The sequence below is a fragment of the Rhinatrema bivittatum genome, chromosome 3, assembly GCF_901001135.1.
Source record: "Rhinatrema bivittatum chromosome 3, aRhiBiv1.1, whole genome shotgun sequence".
NCBI lineage: Eukaryota > Metazoa > Chordata > Amphibia > Gymnophiona > Rhinatrematidae > Rhinatrema > Rhinatrema bivittatum.
The window spans coordinates 394,413,615-394,435,140 of NC_042617.1; the positions used below are offsets into that span (position 1 = coordinate 394,413,615).

The window sequence follows — 21,526 nt, forward strand, 5'->3', positions numbered from 1 at the left end:
GAGGGATGCTCTATGTTTATCCTACTCCCTTTTGAATTCCATCACCGTATTTGTTTTCACCCCCTCTTCCAGGAAAGCATTCCAGGCATCCATCACCTTTTCCGTGAAAAAATATTTCCTGATGTTGTTCCTGAGTCTAACCCTTGGAGCTTCATATGATGATAGCTAGGCCAACAGCTTCATTTCCATTGGAAAGGGTTTGTTTCTTGTTCATATTAAATATCTATCAGGTATTTAAAAGTCTCTCCTCTGCTCTAGGGTATATATATTTAGGTCCTCAAGTCTTATCTCATAAGTTGAGTAATGATTATAAAATTAAAATACAAGATGAGGGTTCAACTCCCATCTCTTGGAGCTTGCTTTAATTCAAAATATCCTGACTCTTCCTGATCTTGGCCCTCTCATGTTAAACATGTTTTGCTGTAATGGTCAAGTTATTACTAGAACATTATGGGGTAGATTTTCAAAGAAGCATGCATGCAATTTTCAAAGAAGTGCGTGTGCCGGTGCGTGCATGCTATAAAATTGGATGGCCATGCATACATTTATTTTTATTTATTTAGGGCTTTTTATACCGACACTCATGATACCAATCATATCGTATCGGTTTACAATAAACATCTGTGCAATAACATTAACATCAATGTGAACAATAGGCGAAGAGAGAAAAAGTGAATGAAAGTTACAATAAAACAGGGGCAATAGAACTGGGAGGAGGAAAAGCCAAAGTCATGGCTAACAAAGAAATAATTAATATCTAGTCTCAGAAATAAATAATATCTAATCATATACTTAGGACTATAATAATCACTTGTACTCAGGACTGAATATTATCAAATGTGTACTTAGTCTCTTATACTTAGGGCTGTAGACTATCTAATGTTCCTGACTAAAATAGTATTAGTTCATAAAACTTAGGACTGATTAATATAACGTCAGGAGCCATGTCAGGGATGGGGGTGTCGACTGGCGGACCAAGGCGAGTTGTATCAGTTGGGGAGGTCACAGATCAGGGAAGGCTTGTAGAAATAGCCAAGTCTTGAGTTTCTTTCTGAATGTCTGCGTGCAAGGTTCTTGTCTAAGGTCTGGGGGCATGTTGTTCCAGATGGTTGGTGCTGCTGTCGAGAAGGCTCGATCTTTGGTGGATGAGAGGTGTGTGAATTTGGCTAGGGGTGTGTGTAGCGTGCCCTTGTAAGCTTCTCTGATGGGTCTGGATGAGAAGTGTAGCGTGAGTGGGTAGTGTAGATCGATGGGTGTTTTGTTGTAGATAGCTTTATGGATGATGGTGAGACACTTCTGTAGAATTCTGAAGTTTACTGGGAGCCAATGTAGGTTTTTCAAGATAGGTGAGATGTGGTCTCTTCTATTGGAGTTTGTTAAAATTCTGGCGGCCGAATTTTGTAGCATCTGAAGCGGTTTGGTGGAGGAAGCGGGAAGGCCTAGCAGAATGGAATTGCAGTAATCTAATTTGGAGAATATAATAGCCTGGAGTACCGATCTGAAGTCTTGAAAATACAGTAGCGGTTTGAGTCTTTTTAATACCTGAAGTTTGAAGAAGCAGTCTTTGGTTGTGTTGGTGATGAACTTTTTTAGATTTAGCTGGTTATCAATTATAACTCCGAGGTCTCTTGCTTGGTTGACCAGGGTGTTGGTGTGATTTGAGTGTAGGCTATCTTTGTGGTTGAGAGATATTAGGAGCATTTCTGTCTTGGACGTGTTGAGCACAAGGTTTAAGGTGGTAAGGAGGTCGTTGATTACTTGGAGGCAGTTGTCCCAGAATTTCAGTGTTTTTGTGAGGGATTCGGTTATAGGGATCAGGATTTGGACATCGTCGGCATAGAGATAGTGTTTGAGTTTAAGATTCGTAAGCAGCTGGCAGAGGGGGAGAAGGTATAGGTTGAATAGAGTAGGAGACAGAGAGGAGCCCTGTGGAACACCTCTTGTGGTGTTGATGAGCGGAGATTCCTTGTTGTTGATCTTTACTTTGTAGCCTCTGTTCGTGAGAAAGGAGTCGAACCATTTGAAAGCCGTACCTGTTATCCCGATGTCCGAAATTCGTTTAAGGAGAGTGGAATGATTCACCGTGTCGAATGCTGCCGAGATGTCGAGGAGTATTAGAAGGAAGGAGCGCCCGGAGTCCATACCCATGATGAGATGGTCTGTGAGGGAGATGAGGAGGGATTCGGTGCTTAGCGCTTTGCGAAATCCATATTGCGATGACTGGAGAATGTTGTGATCTTCCAGGTATTCTGATAATTGGGTGTTGACTATTTTTTCTATGATCTTTGCTAGAAAAGGTAAATTGGAAATAGTTCAGAAGTTGTTGGGTTCTCTAGGATCTAGATTTGCTTTCTTAAGAAGGGGTTTGAGGGTGGCAATTTTGAGTATGTCCGGGAAGATTCCTTGAGATAGTGAGCAGTTTACTATGTCAGCTAGGTACTTGGAGATGCAGTCTGGCACCGATAGAAGAAGCTTGGTTGGGATTTGGTCCAGTGGATGGTATGAAGGTTTCATTTTCTTTATAATGGATTCAATTTCCAGGGAGGAGGTGGGTTCAAATGACTCCAGTGAGGGTCCAGAATTTGAGGGAGGGGGTCTGGAGATGTGTGTGGAAGTAGAGTTGACAGGCAGGCCTGTTAGTAAGTTAGAAATTTTGTTGTGGAAAAAAGTTGCCAATTCATTTGCCTTTGCTTGTGCTTGTTCGTCTGGGATGCATGGGGTAGCGGTTTTAGTGAGCTCCGATACATAGGAGAATACAGCCTTAGGATCAAAGACGAGGTCATGTATTCTGTGACCGTAGAACTCTTTTTTTGCTCGTTGAGTGGCGTTTCTGTAAATGTATAAGGAAGATTTGTAAGCATTTAGTGTGCTCGGACATGGGGTTTTGCGCCATTTGTTTTCTCTTTGTCTGAGGTTTCTCTTAAGTTCTCTGAGTTCGTCAGAGAACCATGGTTGTTTCCTGTTAGACGTCTGTTTGATTCTTCTGGTTGCCTGAGGGCATACTTTGTTAGCTATTGATTCTGTGATACTAAACCATGAACGGAGTGCCGAGTTGGGGTCAGAGACTTCTAGATTGTGGAGTTTCTTTGTTAGTTGCTTGCTGAGGACTTCTGAGGAGCAGGATCTCCTGTAGTGAACTGTTGATTGAGTGGGTTGTGTTTTGGGGTTTTCCTTGCTTGTGAGGGAGATGGTAATCAGAGAATGGTCGGACCAGGGAACTGGAGTGCATTCTGGGGGGGTAGAAGGTGAAAAACTAGAGTTGATGAAGATCAGGTCAAGAATATGTCCCGCTTTATGGATGGGTTTGTTGATGATTTGTGTGAAGGCCATAGCCTTGAGAGATGTGAGGAATGCTTCGCAGTTAGTAGAGAGCGGGATCGAATCGACATGGAGGTTGAAGTCCCCTAGTATCAAAGTGGGGGCATCTAGGTTGATATGTTTGGCTATGATTTCAACTATGGGAGAGGCATCTGAGTCTAGCAGACCAGGAGGGGCGTATATAAGGAGGATTTGCAGATGGTCAGATTTAAACAGGCCTAATTCTAATTTGGAGGCTGACTTAATTGGTCGGAGGGTAAGGTTAAGTTCCTTTTTGGCCGCTAGGAGCAGTCCGCCGCCTCTTTTTTTCTGTCTGGGAAGAGAGAAGATGTCATATTGATGCGTGGGTAGTTGGTTTGTCAGGGCTGCATCTGTCGGTTTAAGCCATGTTTCTCTTATGGTGCAGATGTCTGGATTTGCGTCGAGGAGGTAATCATTTAGAATGTGTGATTTTTTTGTGATCGATTGAGCGTTAAAAGAGATACTGAGAGTAGTGCAAGACCCAGTAGTTGGGTTAAAGGTGAGACCATGATCGGGATAAGGGATCTGGTGGTGCGTGTCCAGAGTAGTATGAGGGGTTTTTCCCTGGTAATGGTGCTGTGGTGGAGGATGGAAATTGGGTATCCTTGAGTCATGTTCTGCTTGTGTTCAGAGTAGTCCAGGCTTTGGATGAGCGTCTGTTTGTTGGAACGGTGCCTAAGGGTGAGTGCCTGTCCGTCAGACTATGTTATCTGTCCGTCTGTAGAGTGAGTCCGTTGCGTGTCCATCGGTAGAGTGAGTCCGTTGAGTGAGTCTGCTGAGTGTTGATTAGCTGAATGAAGGAGCAAGGAAGAATGAGGAAGCAAGCTGAATAAGGAAGCTGAATGAAGGAGCAAGGAAGAAAGACGCTTTGGATGAGCGTCTGTTTGTTGGAATGGTGCCTGAGGGTGAGTGGCTGTCCGTCAGACTATGTTATCTGTCAGTCTGTAGAGTGAGTCCGTTGTGTGTCCGTCTGTAGAGTGAGTCCGTTGAGTGAGTCTGCTGAGTGTTGATTAGCTGAATGAGGGAGCAAGGAAGAATGAATGCAGAATGGTTGTTTGATGGTGGGATATGGAGCTGCTGAGTCTGTGCTGCCGGTTAGAAGAAATGGGTGCCTTGCTGGGTGGAGTTCCGGTGCGCACGAAGGGGCGCACAAAGGGGCAGGCCCCTTTGTCACGCTCCTTAGGCGCGCGACGCCTAGCGCCGTCGAGCCCCTTAAAGGGCTTCGGGCGCCTGGCTGACGTTGGCTAGGGGGCGGCCTTACCGCGGCGTTTTTTCTTTTTTTTGAATTCTTGCCGGCTCGGGGTTCCGGCGCGGTGTGGCCGCTCTCCCTGCCTCAGGTCCACCTCCCCTGACCCCGACGGGTCAGCACCAAGAGCGCGGGGAGGGCCGACCTGGGTTGCAGCTAGCAGGGAGAGCAGGAGGAAAAGGGCGCGTCTCCCTCCGTCGAGCCCCTTAAAGGGCTCCGGGCGCCTGGCTGACGTTGGCTAGGGGGGCAGGCTTACCGCGGCATTTTTTCTTATTTTTGAATTCTTGCTGGCTCGGGGTTCCGGCGCGGTGTGGCCACTCTCCCTGCCTCAGGTCCACCTCCCCTGACCCCGACGGGTCAGCGCCGAGAGCGCGGGGAGGGCCGACCTGGGTTGCAGCTAGCAGGGAGAGCAGGAGGAAAAGCATGCATGCCGAATTTTAAAATTTGTGCACGCATGTGTGGGAGGCGGGCGCTGGGGGGACGAATTTTCCATTTATATGCGCGGCAATGCAATTGGGCCTCCACCAGTTCCCTCCCAGTTAAGGAGCAGATTGGGAGGGAACTTCCCTAACACCCTACCTAACCTTCCTTCCCCTTCCCTTCTCCACCCCGAGCCCCAACACCTACCCAGCTTCCCCAGTTTTTTTTATTTTTCTACTTACTGATCCTCTAGAGCAGAAGCAAGTTATATGCGCCGGCCAGCTGCCGGCACACACTTCCCCGGGACAGCGTACAATGGCACTGTTCAGGCCCATCTCCTTGACCTGACCTTGCCACCCGGCCCAACCCCCTGGAGAGGCCTGGCACTTGTGCGTGTAGCGGAGTTTACGCGTGTGGCCAGGCCCATTTTTAAATGTGCGCGGCACGCACAAGGCCCAGCCATGCGCATAAGCCCCATATTTTATGGGCACAGGCCTTTGAAACTTTGGCTATATTTGTTTTGTTTGTGTATCTCACTAGATCGTAAGCTCTGTTGAGCAGGGACTGTCTTATTTTTCTATCTGTACAGCGCCGTGACCACCTAGTACTGCTAAAGAAATGTTTCATAGTAATTGTAGTCGTAGATTTATAAACTGCCAGCTGATGTCAAGGATTTAAACAAAAAAGTAAAATGCAATATCAATGAGAGGGACATAGTTATTTTGTGTCTTCATTCTTGCACAATTTCCATTTCGCCTTCTTTATTTGTGGTATAAACTATGACAATCAGCTTTTCATGGCTTGCAGCCAAGCCAGAAACACAATAAGAACATTTGTTCTATATTCAAAGTTTCTACAAGCAATCAGCCATTCTTCATCTATTTGCTGATAAGCAAAGTTTGCTGGTGCTGAGTTCTAAAACAGTTTCCTCCATAGGCGGTTACCTTGAAATATTTGCATTATATGTATGGTCCTAGCTAACATGTACTATACTCAGTATATATATATATCTTACAATTATAACTAGTCTTTTTGTAGTCTTATTCAGATGCAATGCTCAACTAACATATCTCCCAAGATATAAAGTGACTAATTCAAAGCTGACTGCATAGCCCAATAGTCAGTTCTAGAAGCAGAAGTCACATAACAGAAAACTAACATAGAAAGAGAGAACCTGAAAGCAGATGAGGACCTTAATGCCCACCTTGTCTGCCCAATTGAATTTATGTTTTTTAAATTTGTTACTTGCTTAACCAAAAGCTCATGGCAATGTACACGCTAATTAATACAAATCTATTTAGTTAAGCTGGTGAATTGTAGTAGTTCATTATTACAGTCTAGGGGTGTGCATAGCAATAGCTTTTATGTCAGTTTGTTTCTAGTTTATTTTCATTCTTTTAGTTTCGAGCCAATAAAAGTGTCAAAACCTTTAAAGGATCCAAAAATTGGACCATGTTTCCGCATTCATGGAAAAGGTTTCCACCCTTCATTGTACCTGAAATCTTCATCCTTCCACAATGCAGAGAGCCTTGAACAATTGGCCAAGATACAGAAATCCTATTTCCCCTGCATCATTCTACTCGAGTGAATGTATTCGTTTCCAAAAAAAGAGAGAGCGGGCAAAGGAGGACCAGGGAAATATCCTCATGAATTTACCGTAATGTTGATGAAATCAACAATTTGATGAACTGAAAATAATTAGTGAAGAAAACCTATCTGCGGTGCATCTTGGTTTAACAGAGATTGCTTCTGGCACTTGTCAGCCTCAGAGCTGTAACCCTATCTCCTACTTTTATTTTTAGACGTAATCACTTCCCTCCTGTAAAGTGGTTAGTTACTTGTTATACCATCTACTCTGTGCAAGTGAAACCTGAGTGTTACTTTTAGTTTTAATGGGGCAAACAGAGGAAGAAAGGACCACCGCAACTAAACTTGAGTTTTTACGATCAACTTTGTGTACATAGCCAGGAAACTTTTACTCAGCATGGCACTTCACGAGACCATCCTAATGTCCCTTCACGGGGGAACCAAGCCTGGTCACAAGATTTGTTCTTAATCTGCCAAGTAATCTAATCCCCATTTTTACACCATTAATATTTATGATTCTTTATTTTGGTCTCAAGTGTGCAAGAGTTAATATTACAGGACTTGTCCTAGAATTACATTGGAAGAGTGTCAGCAGTGAGGAGGACTGCATTTTTTTTTTTTGGTGGGGGGGGGGGAACAAGCCGGTCTATTTCCTGGGGCCCCAGGACCACAAGGCGACACTCAGTGATGTCACTGAGTCAGGATTTCAGAGCATCTGCCACTGGCTGGGCCCATTCCTTAGCACTCTGCTCTGGGCCCCAATGTCTAATAGCAGCCCTGGCAGTGGGAAGGAGATGGGAAAAGGAGACAGGCAGGTTCTTTTTCACTTACTACACTTGAATCTTAGCCAGAAGGCTGAGAAGCAATAGAAACCTCTGCTGGATTGTATTACTCATCTTTCCAAATCCAAGCTCAAGGCAATTTTCAAATCAGGTACCAGTAGGTATTTATTTATTTATTTATTTATTTAAAGGCTTTTTTATACCGATGTTCCTGTACTGGTACATATCACGTCGGTTTACATAGAACCAAAGTTGGAAATTACATCGAACAAGAGGTTACAAATAACAGGGCAAATAACAGGGCTAACTTGTAAGAGATTATAGAAAAGGTGAGAACGATTTAAAATTATTATTACAAAAAAAAACAGTCAAGCTCGGATTAACAAAAGCCTTCTTAAGCCAGGGTGCATATTTTAGTCCAATTAACTGGTGAAATTATGGTTACGGCATCATATATCTGGCATGGAGTAAGAAAAGAGTGAATCGGAGACCTTTAAGTGAATGCCTTTGTGAAAAGCCAAGTTTTGAGCTTCTTTTTGAACGTTCGACAACGTATTTCCCTACCCTGAGAGCTAACAGTCTAAAGGGTGGATTTTAAAAGCTCGACACATACATAAATTAGGGGATACAGGTAGATGTTTGGCTGGCGCTCACTTTTAAAGGCCACCCAGATGCGCGTGTATCTCCCGCAGTTCGCACATCTCTGAACTTCACAAAAAGGGGCGGGCTGTGGGCATGGTCTGGGCGGGGCATGAGCAGTACATGGGCTTTTCGAGACTTGACCCAGAAATTTGCACAATACTTACTCAATCTGACGCACGCCGAGGTCCCCTGCCACGTAACTTTACGTCTGCTATGGATGGCGTGTAAGTTAAAAAAAAAACCTAACGAGCCCTTTCGAAGCAGTGTAAAGGGCCTAGGATAACTGGGGGGGGTGTACAGGCTATCAAACCAGGTGGGGTTTGGAGGACCCAGGAATTAACAGGGTGACCTGGGAGGAACTGTTAAAACTGGCAATGGAATCGTTGCGTGTCCCTTTTAAAATGTCCTCAATTACGCAGTAGAAGAGGCTTTTGCGAGTACAGGCATTCATACACTTAAAAAATTGGGTGCACTTGTGTGTGCACCCAATATTTTATAGCACATATGCTATAAAATAGCTACATCCCTTGGCACGGGCCGACACATGCACACACATATATTTATTTATTTTATTTATTTAGAACTTTTCTATACCGACTTTCCAATAACAGAATTACTGATCAATTCGGTTTACATTCTGAACAATAACAGTGACAAGTAAATGTCTTACAAGGAACAGCTAGAAGTAACTTGGAAATAAATATATGGGGTTAATAACATAAAAGTACATAAAAGTACATGATACAGAGCCTAATGTAGGCAGAGGTAGTAAATCATAGACAAAGGGCTGGGTATTGAATTTTGGACTGCCAAGGAGTTGAAGTTGGTTTGAAGAATTCTTTGGGGTATTCTTTGGGGAGTTCAACGAAGTTCTAGAGCTGACCTGTATAGTTCTCTTGTAGGTTGTTTAAAAAAAAAATAAATAAAAATAAAATAAAAGAGGTCCTTGGCAGTGATAATTCAGCAGGCTGATGTTATGGAAAAGCTTGGTTGAAGAGCCAAGTCTTAAGTCTTTTTTTGAAAATAATGGGGCATTGCACTGATTTGAGTTCTGGCGGGAGAGTGTTCCAGATTATGCCTGAGTGCCGGTTTTAAAATTGACCTTTTAGCTTGTACATGGAAAAATAGATGGTAAAGTGACTTGTCCAGTGTTACTAGAGCCATCCGTGGGCAAAATAAGATTTGAACCCTGGCTTTCCTGGTGTCATGTGATGTCTTTGCACTTCCCTAACGCCCACCAGGGTTTGAACAGTTGGGAATCCCAGCAGGCTCTGCATAGGTCTCACCTGAACCTGCGCATATGCTCTCTCCTGACAAACCACCCACCCACCAAATGTGGTTCAGCTTGCTTTGACAATTACCCTGCTGCCAAGCTATTCCCTGAGAGTTTCCCTGGGGACACTGTGATTCCACAAACTTGAGGGCCCATAGTTCCCAGGGTAGAGATCACAGACCATGTATGCAAAACACCAAGATCACCCAGCTTCTGACTTTCCTGGGATATCAAATCAGCATGTTAGCTTTTTGTTAACTGTTCCTCTTTGTTAATAATAATAATTATTAACAAAGAGAAACAGTGAACAAAAAGCCAACACAAAAATCTGCATTGCAACAAACAAGGAAAATGGCAAATGGCATCAGCGCATGTGGCTTTTAAAATCCCCCCACTTATGTGGAAGAAGCAGCATTTGTGCACAAAAGCACATGCCCACTTAAAATTGTGTGCACATGTGCGCGTGGTCAGACTATTTTATAACAAGCACGCGTATGCATGCACATGTTATAAAATGGCTGCTTCCCTGGGCACAGGCCGACAAATGCACACACATGTGCGCCCCCACGCTGCATTGAAAGTTACCTTCCCTTTGTATAAAGTGCTTTTGATTGTATCACTTACTAATGTTTCAGTTTATTTATTTAAAATTTCTTATAAACTACATCCCCAATCCAACATTGGGATACCTAAAGTGATGTGCAAAAGAAACAATAGGTTTTATCACATAACCAAAACATTGATAAATGAAAAGATAAATAATAATATTTTTTTTATACAATAGGAGTACCTAATTCTCTTTAATTTTGGAGGACTATTCTGTCACTAAGATATCCAGTTGCTTTATGTATAAACATGAATTGGTAACTTTGGTACCTAAAGGGGAGAACCACCGGTGGTCCAGTTTATCTGACTGGCTATTTTGAAGGCTATATTCCATGCCACACTTGGAAGTCTTCTCCGGCAGCATTATGTCAATTTCTACCACCTAGGTCCTGCAGATTGGAAAGGATTTGCCAAAGGGCTTTTTCATTTGCAGGACCTAGGCTGTGGAATTCAGTGCCATGAGATCACAGCTTTATTGATGACTACTTGCTTTTTTGTAGGTTAGTCAAATCCTGGCTCTTCCATGAAGCTTTTGCCTGTTTTTGTGAGCCTTAACTAAGTAGTTCTAATGAGGCAGAATTTGCATTTGCTCTTATGTCACAATTTTCCTGCCACGTGGCTCAGACTGATGTCATTTAGGTTTGATGATACTGTTTTGCTAATTTGTTATTCATGATGGTTAGTTGGTTACAGAATTTACTTTATTATTGTTAGGATTTGAATGTTTAGTTCATATTTGATTTTTTTAAATGCTGTTTTATTTCCCTTATTTTATATTTGATTTCTGTTTGCTAGATTGTATTGTGTATTTAAGCTGTAGTTCGCTTTGCTGCTGAGAGCTGATTATGTTTTAATGTTTTATTAATAATAATAATAATAATAATACACTATTATGTAGATTTTTAAAATGCCACATATGTAAAAAACAGGGGTTACTCGCATGGACATTTTCAAAGGGGCCCGGCCAGGCGCATAACCCCTGTTACATGCTGAAGTGCCGGGCCCAGAGAAAGGGGTGGTCCTGGGGGTGGGGCAAGGCTGAAGGCAGTCGGTACAGTGGCCATTTGCCACTGTGCCGGGGAAGCGCACGCCAGTATTTGGCTGGTGCACACAAGTTGCTTCTGCTCTAATGGAGCAGTAAGCAACAAAACAAACAAAAAAAGATAGGAGAATGGGTTTAGTGGGTGGGGAGGAGAGGGAAAGAGGGAGAGATTATGGGTAGGGAAGTTCCCTCCTAGTCCGCTCCTTAATTGGAGCGGACTGGGAGGGAACTGGGAGAGGCCCGATCTCATCGCTGCACGTACTTTTCTAAAATTAGGTCCCCCTGCGTGTGCCACCCACACATGCGCATGTGGATTACACAATCTGACGCCCATGTGCGCACGGCCCACGGATTTTATAACATGCACGTGCCGGCGCACGCGTGTTATAAAATCAGTACGACCATGTGTGCGTGCACTTCTTTTAAAATCTACCCCTATTTGAACAGTATATTTTTTGTGTACAAGAAAAGTGAAATGATTGTTGTTATAATGCACTTATAATGCACTTATATCTGTAGAAATAAAAGTCAAACATGTTGAAAGTAATATATTTTTATTGGATTTAATTTGTGATTAGCTCTCAAATCTATGGGGGTCATTTATCAAATTGCTTTATGGCGTTTTTGCATGCGTTAAGGCGTGTTTCGCAAGCGAAAAGCACCATACCGCATGGTATGATGCTAATTTGGAAAAAGGGGAGGAGTTTGGGGCGGGATTTCTGGCCAAGTGAGCTGGTTTTAATGGGGGAAATAACTACTACACCTTTTTTATTTGCATTAAGCTGTGTGATATGGCTTTATCTTTGCAATGTTTTCACAAATAACATTTTCAGCTGGAGAGAGAGAGAACCTAGCTATAAGGCTCTTATAGTACTTAGGTATTTATATCTCTATAGGAGGCCCACCTAGTTACTCGAGGTGAGGTTTAGGTAGGAGTGTAGGGGTTAGGGGACATTTTGACATTCAGCGTGAAACGTACGAACAGAACAGTACACTCTTGTAACTAGGTGGGCCTCCTATAGAGGTATAAATACCTAAATACTATAAGGGCCTTATAGCTAGGCTCTCTCTCTCAGAATTGCAACAATTGTAGTATTTACCGCCAAGTGTGAAAAAGTTTTATCGCACTCTGCTGTAATACCTATGCGATGTGCTAAGATAGCCTATTTATCGCAAAGTGCACTATTACCATAAAACACACCCCTTTTCCTATCACATGCAATATTTACTGCATTTTGATGAATCTAGGCCTATGACGTGGCAGGTTGGATTGTTATGGTGCTGTGGGGTGCTTGTTTTTAAAATCCAAACAACCTAATCTTTAGCTCATGCAGCAGTGACTTGCTGAAGGGACTATGGCTTTAGAAAGCTAGCTGCAAATATATTAAGTTTGTCAAATTAAAAAGATATCATCTACAACTTATTTGATCTTTAATTCTAAAGATGCAGGAAAAAAATGATGTCAAAGCTTGTCTGAACATGACCATAGCAAACCTGAGGAAGAGGGTATTAGCTTCCAAAACTTAGTAAAGAAAAGTATTTAGTCCAATAAAAAGGAAACAGCATATAGCCTTGTTTTTTTGTGTGTTAATCTTCATTTCTTTGCATTCAAATGGACTAATACTGCAGCTACACTACTTTATCCACAGCACCCTAAGTATTAAAAAATGATTGCGCGCACATGTGTACCTAATTTTAAGTGAGTACTGCATGGGCACGCAAATCTCACTTCTACCATGTAAGTTGAGTGATTTTAAAAGGTGTGCATACCCACATCATTGCCACTTTCACCAGTTCTTCCACCAGTTCACCCAGTTAAACACAAGGTCCTCCAAACCCCCCTAGTTTAATAGCCTTCGCTCCTTCCAGTTAGCCCAGACCCTTAAAACCCCTCAGATATGGCTAGCTTTCTTTTATTTAAAACTTACACCTCCTCCTTTGCAGAAGTAAACTTATGTGGCACTGGACCTGGGCGAGCATCCAGGTGCACAGATATTTCTGCACACATCTCTCAGCCCCGCCTGCGAATTTCCATGCCCCACCCAGACTCTGCTTAGACCACACCCCTTTTGGAATAAGAGTGAGATGTGTGCACAGCAGGAGATATGTGCGAATCTGAGCAGCTTTTAAAATACAGTGGGCACATGCATGCCCAACTTGTTTGTGCATCCCCTAATTGATGTGTGCTGGGCTTTTAAAATTCACCTTAAAGGAAGCATTACATCAATGGCAGGGGTGGGCCATTTGGTCTTCTTCTGCCGTCATTTCTATGTTTCTATGTTTCATAGTTTATAAGTTTTAATCATTTGGGTCCTAAATCCCTGCATCATGTAAATAATTGGAAATATTTATCTAGTGGCATTGTTTTCTCATTGTGCAAAAAAAATAAAAAATCTGGACCGTTTTGGTTGTGGGATTTGGTTGTGTCCCATGGAAATTTTATTGCAAGACATAATTACTTTGCACACCTCCAGAATAAAGAAAACATGAATAGGCCCCAGGGAGTATACATAATTTTTGCATTGGATTTATGGCACTGTGCTGTAAATGATATCACAAAATGATGCAAAGGCTTGCTTTCTACAGGATAAAATACCTGTGCGATTAGTTACTGCCATCAAATAAGAAGCAGGAAGTTGGATTTCCATCCAAAGCAAGACAATCCAGGTTACTGTGTGCTTCATGTCTTCTAGGAGTCATGTGACCTAACATCCAGACACTTCTGCAACAAATTGGAAATCATAAGACATATACAGGAATCATTTCAAACTATTCATGATCAAGTAATAGACAAAAAAGGGGACAAATGATTTTGCAAAGTTTGAAACTGGGCTAGAAGATGGCTCATCAATAGAATGTGGTTCAACTTTCTTGAATGCTAAAAATACATTCTTCTATATTAGGTATTCTTTTCATCCTCCTGAGCAACTCTTTTTATGCAAGCCAATCATCGGCAGTTAAATACTAAATAGGCACTAGTGATGAATTAAGTGAACAATGACTAAGCACCACTAGCATTTAAATCAATGGATAGTGTATTTGCTTTTCAGTTTTGAATTCTGCTGTTCAACTAGCTTTGCCATTATGATGACTGAAAAAAGTGGCTATGAAAAGAAAGTGAAATTGTATTTTTTTGTACACTATTCTAAAGAGCAAGAACAGATAAACCAAACAAATTTTCCTTTGCACCCTTCTTCCCATCCAGTTCTATTTTATTTAGCCTAGTTTAGAGTTTGTCCTGTTTTGTTCACAGGTAACATTTTTATTAAAAAGGCATACACACATGCAGAACCCCATTTTAAAACAGCTCACATGGGACTGAAGTCCATACACACAAATTACATTCAGACTTGAGCCCCAATTTTGAAACAGACTTTCATGTAGTAATATAGTAATGATGGCAGAAAAGGACCTAATGGTCCATCCAGTCTTCCCAGCAAGCTTCTTATGGTAATATCTGCTGCACCTTACACGTTACCCCCATGTTTCTCTTAAGGGTAGTAAATGCCGCACTGTGCAATAATCCCCAAGCCTTATGATAACCCATAAATAATTACTGCTAGAAACATTTTTATTGTGTGAGGAGCCTTCTTGAAAATTCAGACAGCATTGCTTGAAATGCTTTGCTTTTGGTCTTGGCCATAGAAGCAGTCCTGGGCTTTTCCCCTGATGTCTGTGTATCAGCACCCCAGACGGTACAAATCAAGCCCATGTTGGTTGTCATCTGAATCCAATTCCCCTTTACCCCACAACCGGCATACATGAACAAGTCTGCTTTGAAAAATAGGGGCCAGATTTTCAAAAGGTTACACGCGCCAGGCCTATTTTAAAAAGGCCCGGTGGTGCGTGTAAAGCCCCGGGACGCGTGTAAGTCCCGAGGCTTTACAAAAGGGGCGGGGCAGTCCTGGGGCAGGATGGGGGTGGGGCGAGGGTGGGGCCAGAGGCTTGCAACACAGTGGCCATTGCTGCTGTGTTGAGGGATTGTGTGTTAACAGCCTGCCGGCAGGCGCAAAAGGTTGGATAAAACGTTTGGGGGGGTTAGAGTAGGGCTAGGGGGGAAAGGAAGTTCCCTCACAGGCCGCTCTGATTTTGGAGCGGTCTGGGAGGGAATGGAGGAAGGCAGCACGGCTCAGCGCGTGCAAGGTGCACAATTGTGCACCCCCTTGCGCGCACCGACCCCGGATTTTATAACATGCACGTGCATATTATAAAATCGGGCGTACATGTGCACACGCCGGGTAGCGCGCACACATGTTATAAAATCTACCCCTAGATGCACACATTTACACCTGATAGAGAGTAGATGTAAATGACCATGGGGACGTTTATGTGCAAACTTTTGAAAATGAAAAAAGTGCACATGTAAATGATTTCCTTGCCCCAACTCCGCCCCTGGGAATGCCTCTTACTGATATGCATTAAAGTATGCATGAAATTGCTTCTGCGAGTACTTTTACATGTACAATCCCCAAGGTAATTTTCAAAAAGCCTACTTACATGTGTGTAAAAACCATGTTTTACATGCATAAATGCTTTGGAAAATAACCTCCTAAGATTTTCCTCTGAATTACCTTCCAGTTATAGTGATCAATTTGTATGAAGCACAGATATCTATGGAAAGCTGCTCTGTAAAGAGCACTCAGAAAATTAAAAAAAAAATGGTGATAGCCAGATTCACTAAATTATGCTGTTGTGTGTTCTTTACTGCAGCTCCCATTATTTCTAATGGGTTATATTCACTAATAATGTGCATTCATGCATAGTAGTGAACCAGTCAATGCATAATGAGGTGGCTGAGAAATTCATAGAAAAACATTTTTATTAGAAACAATGGGTACTGGTTCTGGCTGATTGAGAAATATGAACCCTATGCTAATTCTCAGAGGTGATGATTTATCTACTGTATGTGTGCATGCATATATGCATTTATGTAGGTATCATCTACTTATAAAATTAGCAATGTCTTCCTGGAGCGTGCACCTGCCTTCTTTTCAAGAGGACATGAAAGCTCTAAGACCTGTACAGGAAGGTAATGGAGCACTGAACACAACAAAAGAAAAATCTCAAGTCTCTTCGAGGAGAGCTCATTTGCAGCAGTAAATTCCACCAAGTATTCCAGCATCCGTTGTTACCATAAATATCTCTGAAATGTGATGGCAAGACAACTAGGTGTAAAGTCATCAATCATTCAAGGTTCTCCCAAGATGTCACAAGAAATAGTAGTATTATAGGCAAGAGTCTAGTTAGGTCAACTCCAAAACATGAAATTTTGCAGGTCTTTATTATTAAGACAAACTGACCTAATCAGATACATCATTCATGAAGAAAATGCAACAAAGTTAAGGTAATACTTGACTCAAAAAAAAGGTGAAACAGATTTCCTCCTAAATAGCTTTTGGGAATCATGAAATAATGCCCAAATAAGGCAGAAGGAATCAAAAGCTCATCTATCAACGGCTTTTTCACCATTCTGCCCTGAGCAGATCCTGCTCTGACTCTTCCCCTTATCATTGATTTTGTCCAGTCCCTAATCGTGCCTACTGTCCCTGCTGTGTCAATGCATTACTCCTTGCTCCCTTCTCCTCCTAAAAGTTCTTCACCCACATGCTGAACTTGAACCTGAAATCTGAATGGACTTTGATTCAATCTATCCCCTGCATGTGGCGTAAACTCTATGCCAACAATAAATGATGATTAGAGATTGCTTGAGGACCCAGAGAAAGGGCTGAATTTGTATGTAGAAAGGAGCCAAACATTTTAGAAATGTGATAGTCACTGAGACTCAACCACAAAAAATGTTGAATTAAATTGGCAAGCGAAGTGTAGGGAGTCACAAAAGCCATCAGCATCATTTGCAAATGCATTTGGTATCTATGTGGTATGTATATGTGGTTACTGGAAATGTGCATTTGCATTTTTACATAAATTATATATTCTGTCCTTCAGTTATAGCAACATTCTCTCTAAATGACTAGCTAGATGCACATAGGTGTCCAGGAAATTGTGTAATCCCAGACATTTGGAAAAAGCTTTACCAGCGTAGCTTCAGGATGATCAATGCACAACCAACCTTAGTTCTTCCCATTAATACATTAATTTAGTATCAGCTTCAAGCAATAATTGTTTAATAGCCCATGATCTAACAAATAATTTTTGAATCACCACCTCGAAAGGGCAGCATATTTTATTGTAAGCTAGGAATTAAGATACAGCTGCCAGGCAAAGAGTTTGCAAAACTTGTTTTCAATCATTCTGGCGTTGAAAATACAGTAAAAGCAGATTATTTTCCCCAGTCTCTCTCTGCTATTTTACTTATTTATTTTATCTAATTTATTTATATTCTGCCTTTTGGCACTAAGGTGGTCATCATATATGCAACAGAGACTGGGGATTTGACAGATTCTGGATGACTTAGTCTCATAGATGGTTCTAATTTACTTTTTATCTTTAACATCCATAAAATGCTGCAGGAAGTCTGCTGACTGCAATCTTAGCTCATAGGAGGAAAGGTGTTCTGTTTCAATACATCCAGAAAAGTACAAAAGGCATTCACACACAACACTGTAGACACCTTTCCATCTTTTCTGCATGCAGCACACACTACTCAAATCCATAAGCCTCTCTCTTTCCTTTCAAACTTTGTCCCCCCTCCTACACCCTAACCTCCACCACCAATTTCCAGTAAAACCTCAAGCAATGATGATTCCAAATATTCTCTGCACCCAATGAGTTCTGTACATATAAAAGTTTGCAAGGCAGGTTTGTGTGTAAATACATACCATGTGGTGTGCCAGAGAATATTAATAGTACGAAAAACAGATTCAAACTTTACTGCCTATAAATACAAACATAGCATACAGATTCATGGGCATGCCAGACTAGCAGGAACAGCTTACCTTTATATTTTTGCTTTAATAAGTCCCTCAGTAGCAAAGTAATGAATGATACGGAAAGCTGCTTAGTTCTGAGGAGTTACTTGACTGTATCTCCCGAAGAGTGGGAGAGGGGGGAGGCAGCTCTGCCCTTATTAGTCTCACACAGAGTGACCCTCCCACTGAGGAAATACTGCAAGACAGGACAGCCCCAGCCAGCACACACTCAGCTTTCACAGCAGGAGCACACGAATAGCCACCAGCCCTGCCGCTGCTGGAGCAGCAGACCACTAAAGCTTTCTACTTCATATAAAGTGACTCCGTTTTGTAATTAATGGGGTCTATGTATGCCTTTTTGTCTTCTCAGCAGAGGCTGAACACATTGGGCATTAGTACACAGGCTACTTTTAAATCCCTGCCATTTAAATGTGAGCTCATGTTATTAAACTTATGGGATATATAGTATGAACCAAACAAGAGACTGAATCTGCATTTCATAATTTACAGCATTGTAGACTGCTGGTAGTTATTGGATGACTAGATGAAATGCTTGTCAAAAAAAATGAAAGCATTTCACGTGCCAAACATTTCCTAGTGTAGTATTGGGGAGTAAGCTAGTGGAGTGGTGGAGAGAAGGAAAGGTAAAAAAGAATCAACTGAATATGTACTACATCTTCCTCACAATCTCACTTTTGATGTGAGGGTAAATGTAGCCATCAAGCTAAAGTTCATTTTACATGTATTTTTTACTTTTGGAGCTTCTGGTCTTTTAGGAAGTCCGGCATCAGGGTCAAGACTGCAGCTGTGGCAAAGCAAAGCCCATGACCGAGGTCAGGCAGCTTGGATCAGGAGCTGGGCTGTGGTAACAGTGGCAGCAGACAGCGTGATAGGAGAAGGAGATGTGTGAAGGTGGTAGAGTTCAAGGCTGGACCACTCTGTGTGACAGTGGAAGACATCATTTGGGGGTCCTTGTGAAGGCAGAGGCAAGATGTGGCTTTCGGATACAGCAGGGTCTGTGTTAGGCCAGGGAGACAGCATGTTATAAAACCACATTCAAGGAGGGAGACAGATGCTGCGGGAGTTGTCAAAAGAGGTAAAGGGGTAGAGATAAAACTGGTGGTGTTCAGGGGAACAGCATTGGGGAAGAGTGCCCTGGGTAATTCTGTAATAGCATCAATATAGAATAAAGCTACAGGAGTGGGATTTTGGCCACAAGAGCTGCACAGCTTGAGATTTGGATGGCAGAAGCCATAAGTAATAGAGTGCTATGAGGGAGACCAGAATGGGGAGGTGGAGGTAGATAGGGAGGTGAGGGGTGGAGGGAAGAAAGAAAGTTAGGAAGTGAGGTCAGAGTAGGATTTTTGTTGATTTGTATCGATGTATGTGTGAGAGGGATCATTTGTCAACTGCTGCTCACAGCCAAACATGCGCTCAGCTAATGTAACACAGCCAGGCTCCTAAAATCTGACAAATAGGAAGCCTCCTAGAGTGTTACAGACGGACACTGGTTTTAATTATATTTAATTGTTAATGAGTATTGTTTAAAAGTCAGATTTTATATATATATATATATATATATATATATATATATATTAAACTTATGGGCTATAAATATGTTAGGACTCGTGTCAGTCACACTGTCATGTCTGTCTGTGGCCAGCAGGTAGTGCCCTGAACAATGGAAAGTGCATGGTGCAACAACAATCTGCTCTGTCTGCGATGCCCTGTCTCTCAGACATCTACACACTCAGAGAGACAGACTGGCCGCACGCACATATGCGCTGGATTTTATAATCCGCGCGCTCATTGGAGCGGCCTGGGAGGGAAATGGGGGAGGTCAAATTGCGTTGCCACACGTAATTAGATAAAATCCACCCCTCCCCCTGCATGCGGATTATAAAAGCCAGCGCGTATGTGCGTGTGGCCAACGGATTTTATAACATGCGAGCCGGGAACTGTGCTCACATGGACGCACAGGCACTTCTTTTAAAATCTACCCCAAAGTGAAAGTGAGCAAAATAGCAAACTTAGACCTAGATTCATCAAATCGCTATAATTTGCAGCCTGCTGCATCGCGTAGGTAAATGCTACACATGGTGCTGTGTCAGTGCACACGGTGTTGCGTCAGCACGCTGCGTCGCCACACAGCACATTGCATCATTATGCGGCGCATTGTGTCACCACATGCGGTGTCATTTGACGCAACTCACGTTAATTAGTACGTGGTGCATTATTTTCTCCAGGTTATATATACCAGCTTCCTGTAGCTGTCTCTTTGATGGTGTGTCGAGGTGTGGGTTAGAGGAGAGAAGGTTAGTAGTGGTCAGTGGATTAGGAGTTAGTTGGTACTGTGATTTCTGAATGTGTTGTCCTGTCCTTTACTGTTTTTCCTTCTGTTTACCTTTACCTTTTGTCTATCTGTGTGTGTGAAAGTTTGTATTTGTTTGTCAGTTTGTCATTTTCTGTGGAGAAATGAGGAGCTGTGTGGAGGAGAGAGGAGGTATGTGAAGGAGTGGAGGAGCAAGGAGGTGATTGGAGGAGTGTGAAGGAGGTATGTGGAGGAGTGAGGAAGTGTGTGAAGAAGCTGTGTGGAAGAGTGAGGAGGTGAATGGAGGAGTGCGGAGGTAAGTGCGGAGGAGTGTGAGAGGCATGGGGAGAGAGGATAGGAGAGGCATGATGAGAAGAGGGGGAGGAGGGGGAGGAGGGGGAGGAGGGAGGAGAGGAGGCAGGAGGACAAGGGCAGTAGTTCTAGAAAAAGGAGGAGTAGGAGTAGAGACAGAGACAGGAGCAGAGAGAGAGAGGCAGGAGGGAAGGGATACGAGGAGGCAGGAGGGGAAAGAGGATAGGCAGGCAAGGATGGAGGGAGGAGGATGGCAGGCTACGGATAGGGAGAGAGGGCAGAGGGGAAGGGAGCTGGCAGGGCAGGGGCGGGGGGGAATGAAGGGAGGAAGAGGGGAGTAGTAGAGAGAACGAGGAAAGAGAGGACACGTCTGCGAATGCAGAAGTGGCACCCCCCCTGCTTGCAGCCAGGCAGCACGATACCCTCATTTAAGGGCTATCAAGTTTAGCGTGCAGGAGAACTAGATGGTCATTGCAGGGGCCCTGCACCATTATGCCATGCTCTTCAGCAACCGTGCAGCCAAGACATCTAAGGCAGCCAAGGGCCAGATATGGCGCAACATAGCCCAGGGCCCAGGGCATCAGCACCTGCAGTGGAGTCCAACAAAGCAGGGAGCAGGTGGCGTACATGTACCAGGACATCAAGGCGCAGCTGAAAGCCAAGGTGGTGGTGAGAAATAAATATCAAAGGTGGACGGAGATGGAACATCTTGTCCCATTGTCCACACTACCATGGAGGAGCACCTTGTGGAAAGGCTGGGACCGGATGTCTTCGAGGGCATGGTTGAGCAACTGGACACCAAGTGAGCCACAACCAGTAAATTCACCTCACCTGTAAATGGGAAGGTAGCAAAGGGTGTACACATCATTTGGCATTAGATGTTCACAATGCAAAGAAACAAAGTGCACTCTGATGCCAAATGAAAAAAGGTTACTAGCTGCCATTGGAACTTATGTTTTTTTCCACACAGCTCTCACCCACGAAGCTGCCGGTCTCAGTCAGGAAGGCCATGGGACCAGCCAGGAAGCCCCAGGGACCAGTAACACATCACTATCTTTCCACAGGACCTTCCTAATGGATGCACAAACCCAGGTGAG

At 43.1% G+C, this 21,526-nt stretch overlaps 1 protein-coding gene across 5 annotated transcripts in view; it reads right to left on the reverse strand.

The window, feature by feature from the left end:
* Positions 1-17,928, reverse strand: part of COL19A1 (collagen type XIX alpha 1 chain) — a 1,176,857-nt gene extending 1,158,929 nt beyond the window's left edge. For all 5 annotated transcript variants that reach the window (XM_029595659.1, XM_029595658.1, XM_029595657.1 and 2 more), the window contains exons 1-2: positions 17,834-17,928; positions 13,534-13,659 (exon numbers count right to left, since the gene is read on the reverse strand). In XM_029595659.1, the coding sequence (XP_029451519.1) occupies positions 13,534-13,621 (88 nt within the window). In that variant the 5' untranslated portion in view covers positions 13,622-13,659; positions 17,834-17,928. The remainder of the gene's footprint in view (positions 1-13,533; positions 13,660-17,833) is intronic.
* Between the last annotated feature and the right edge of the window lie 3,598 nt (positions 17,929-21,526).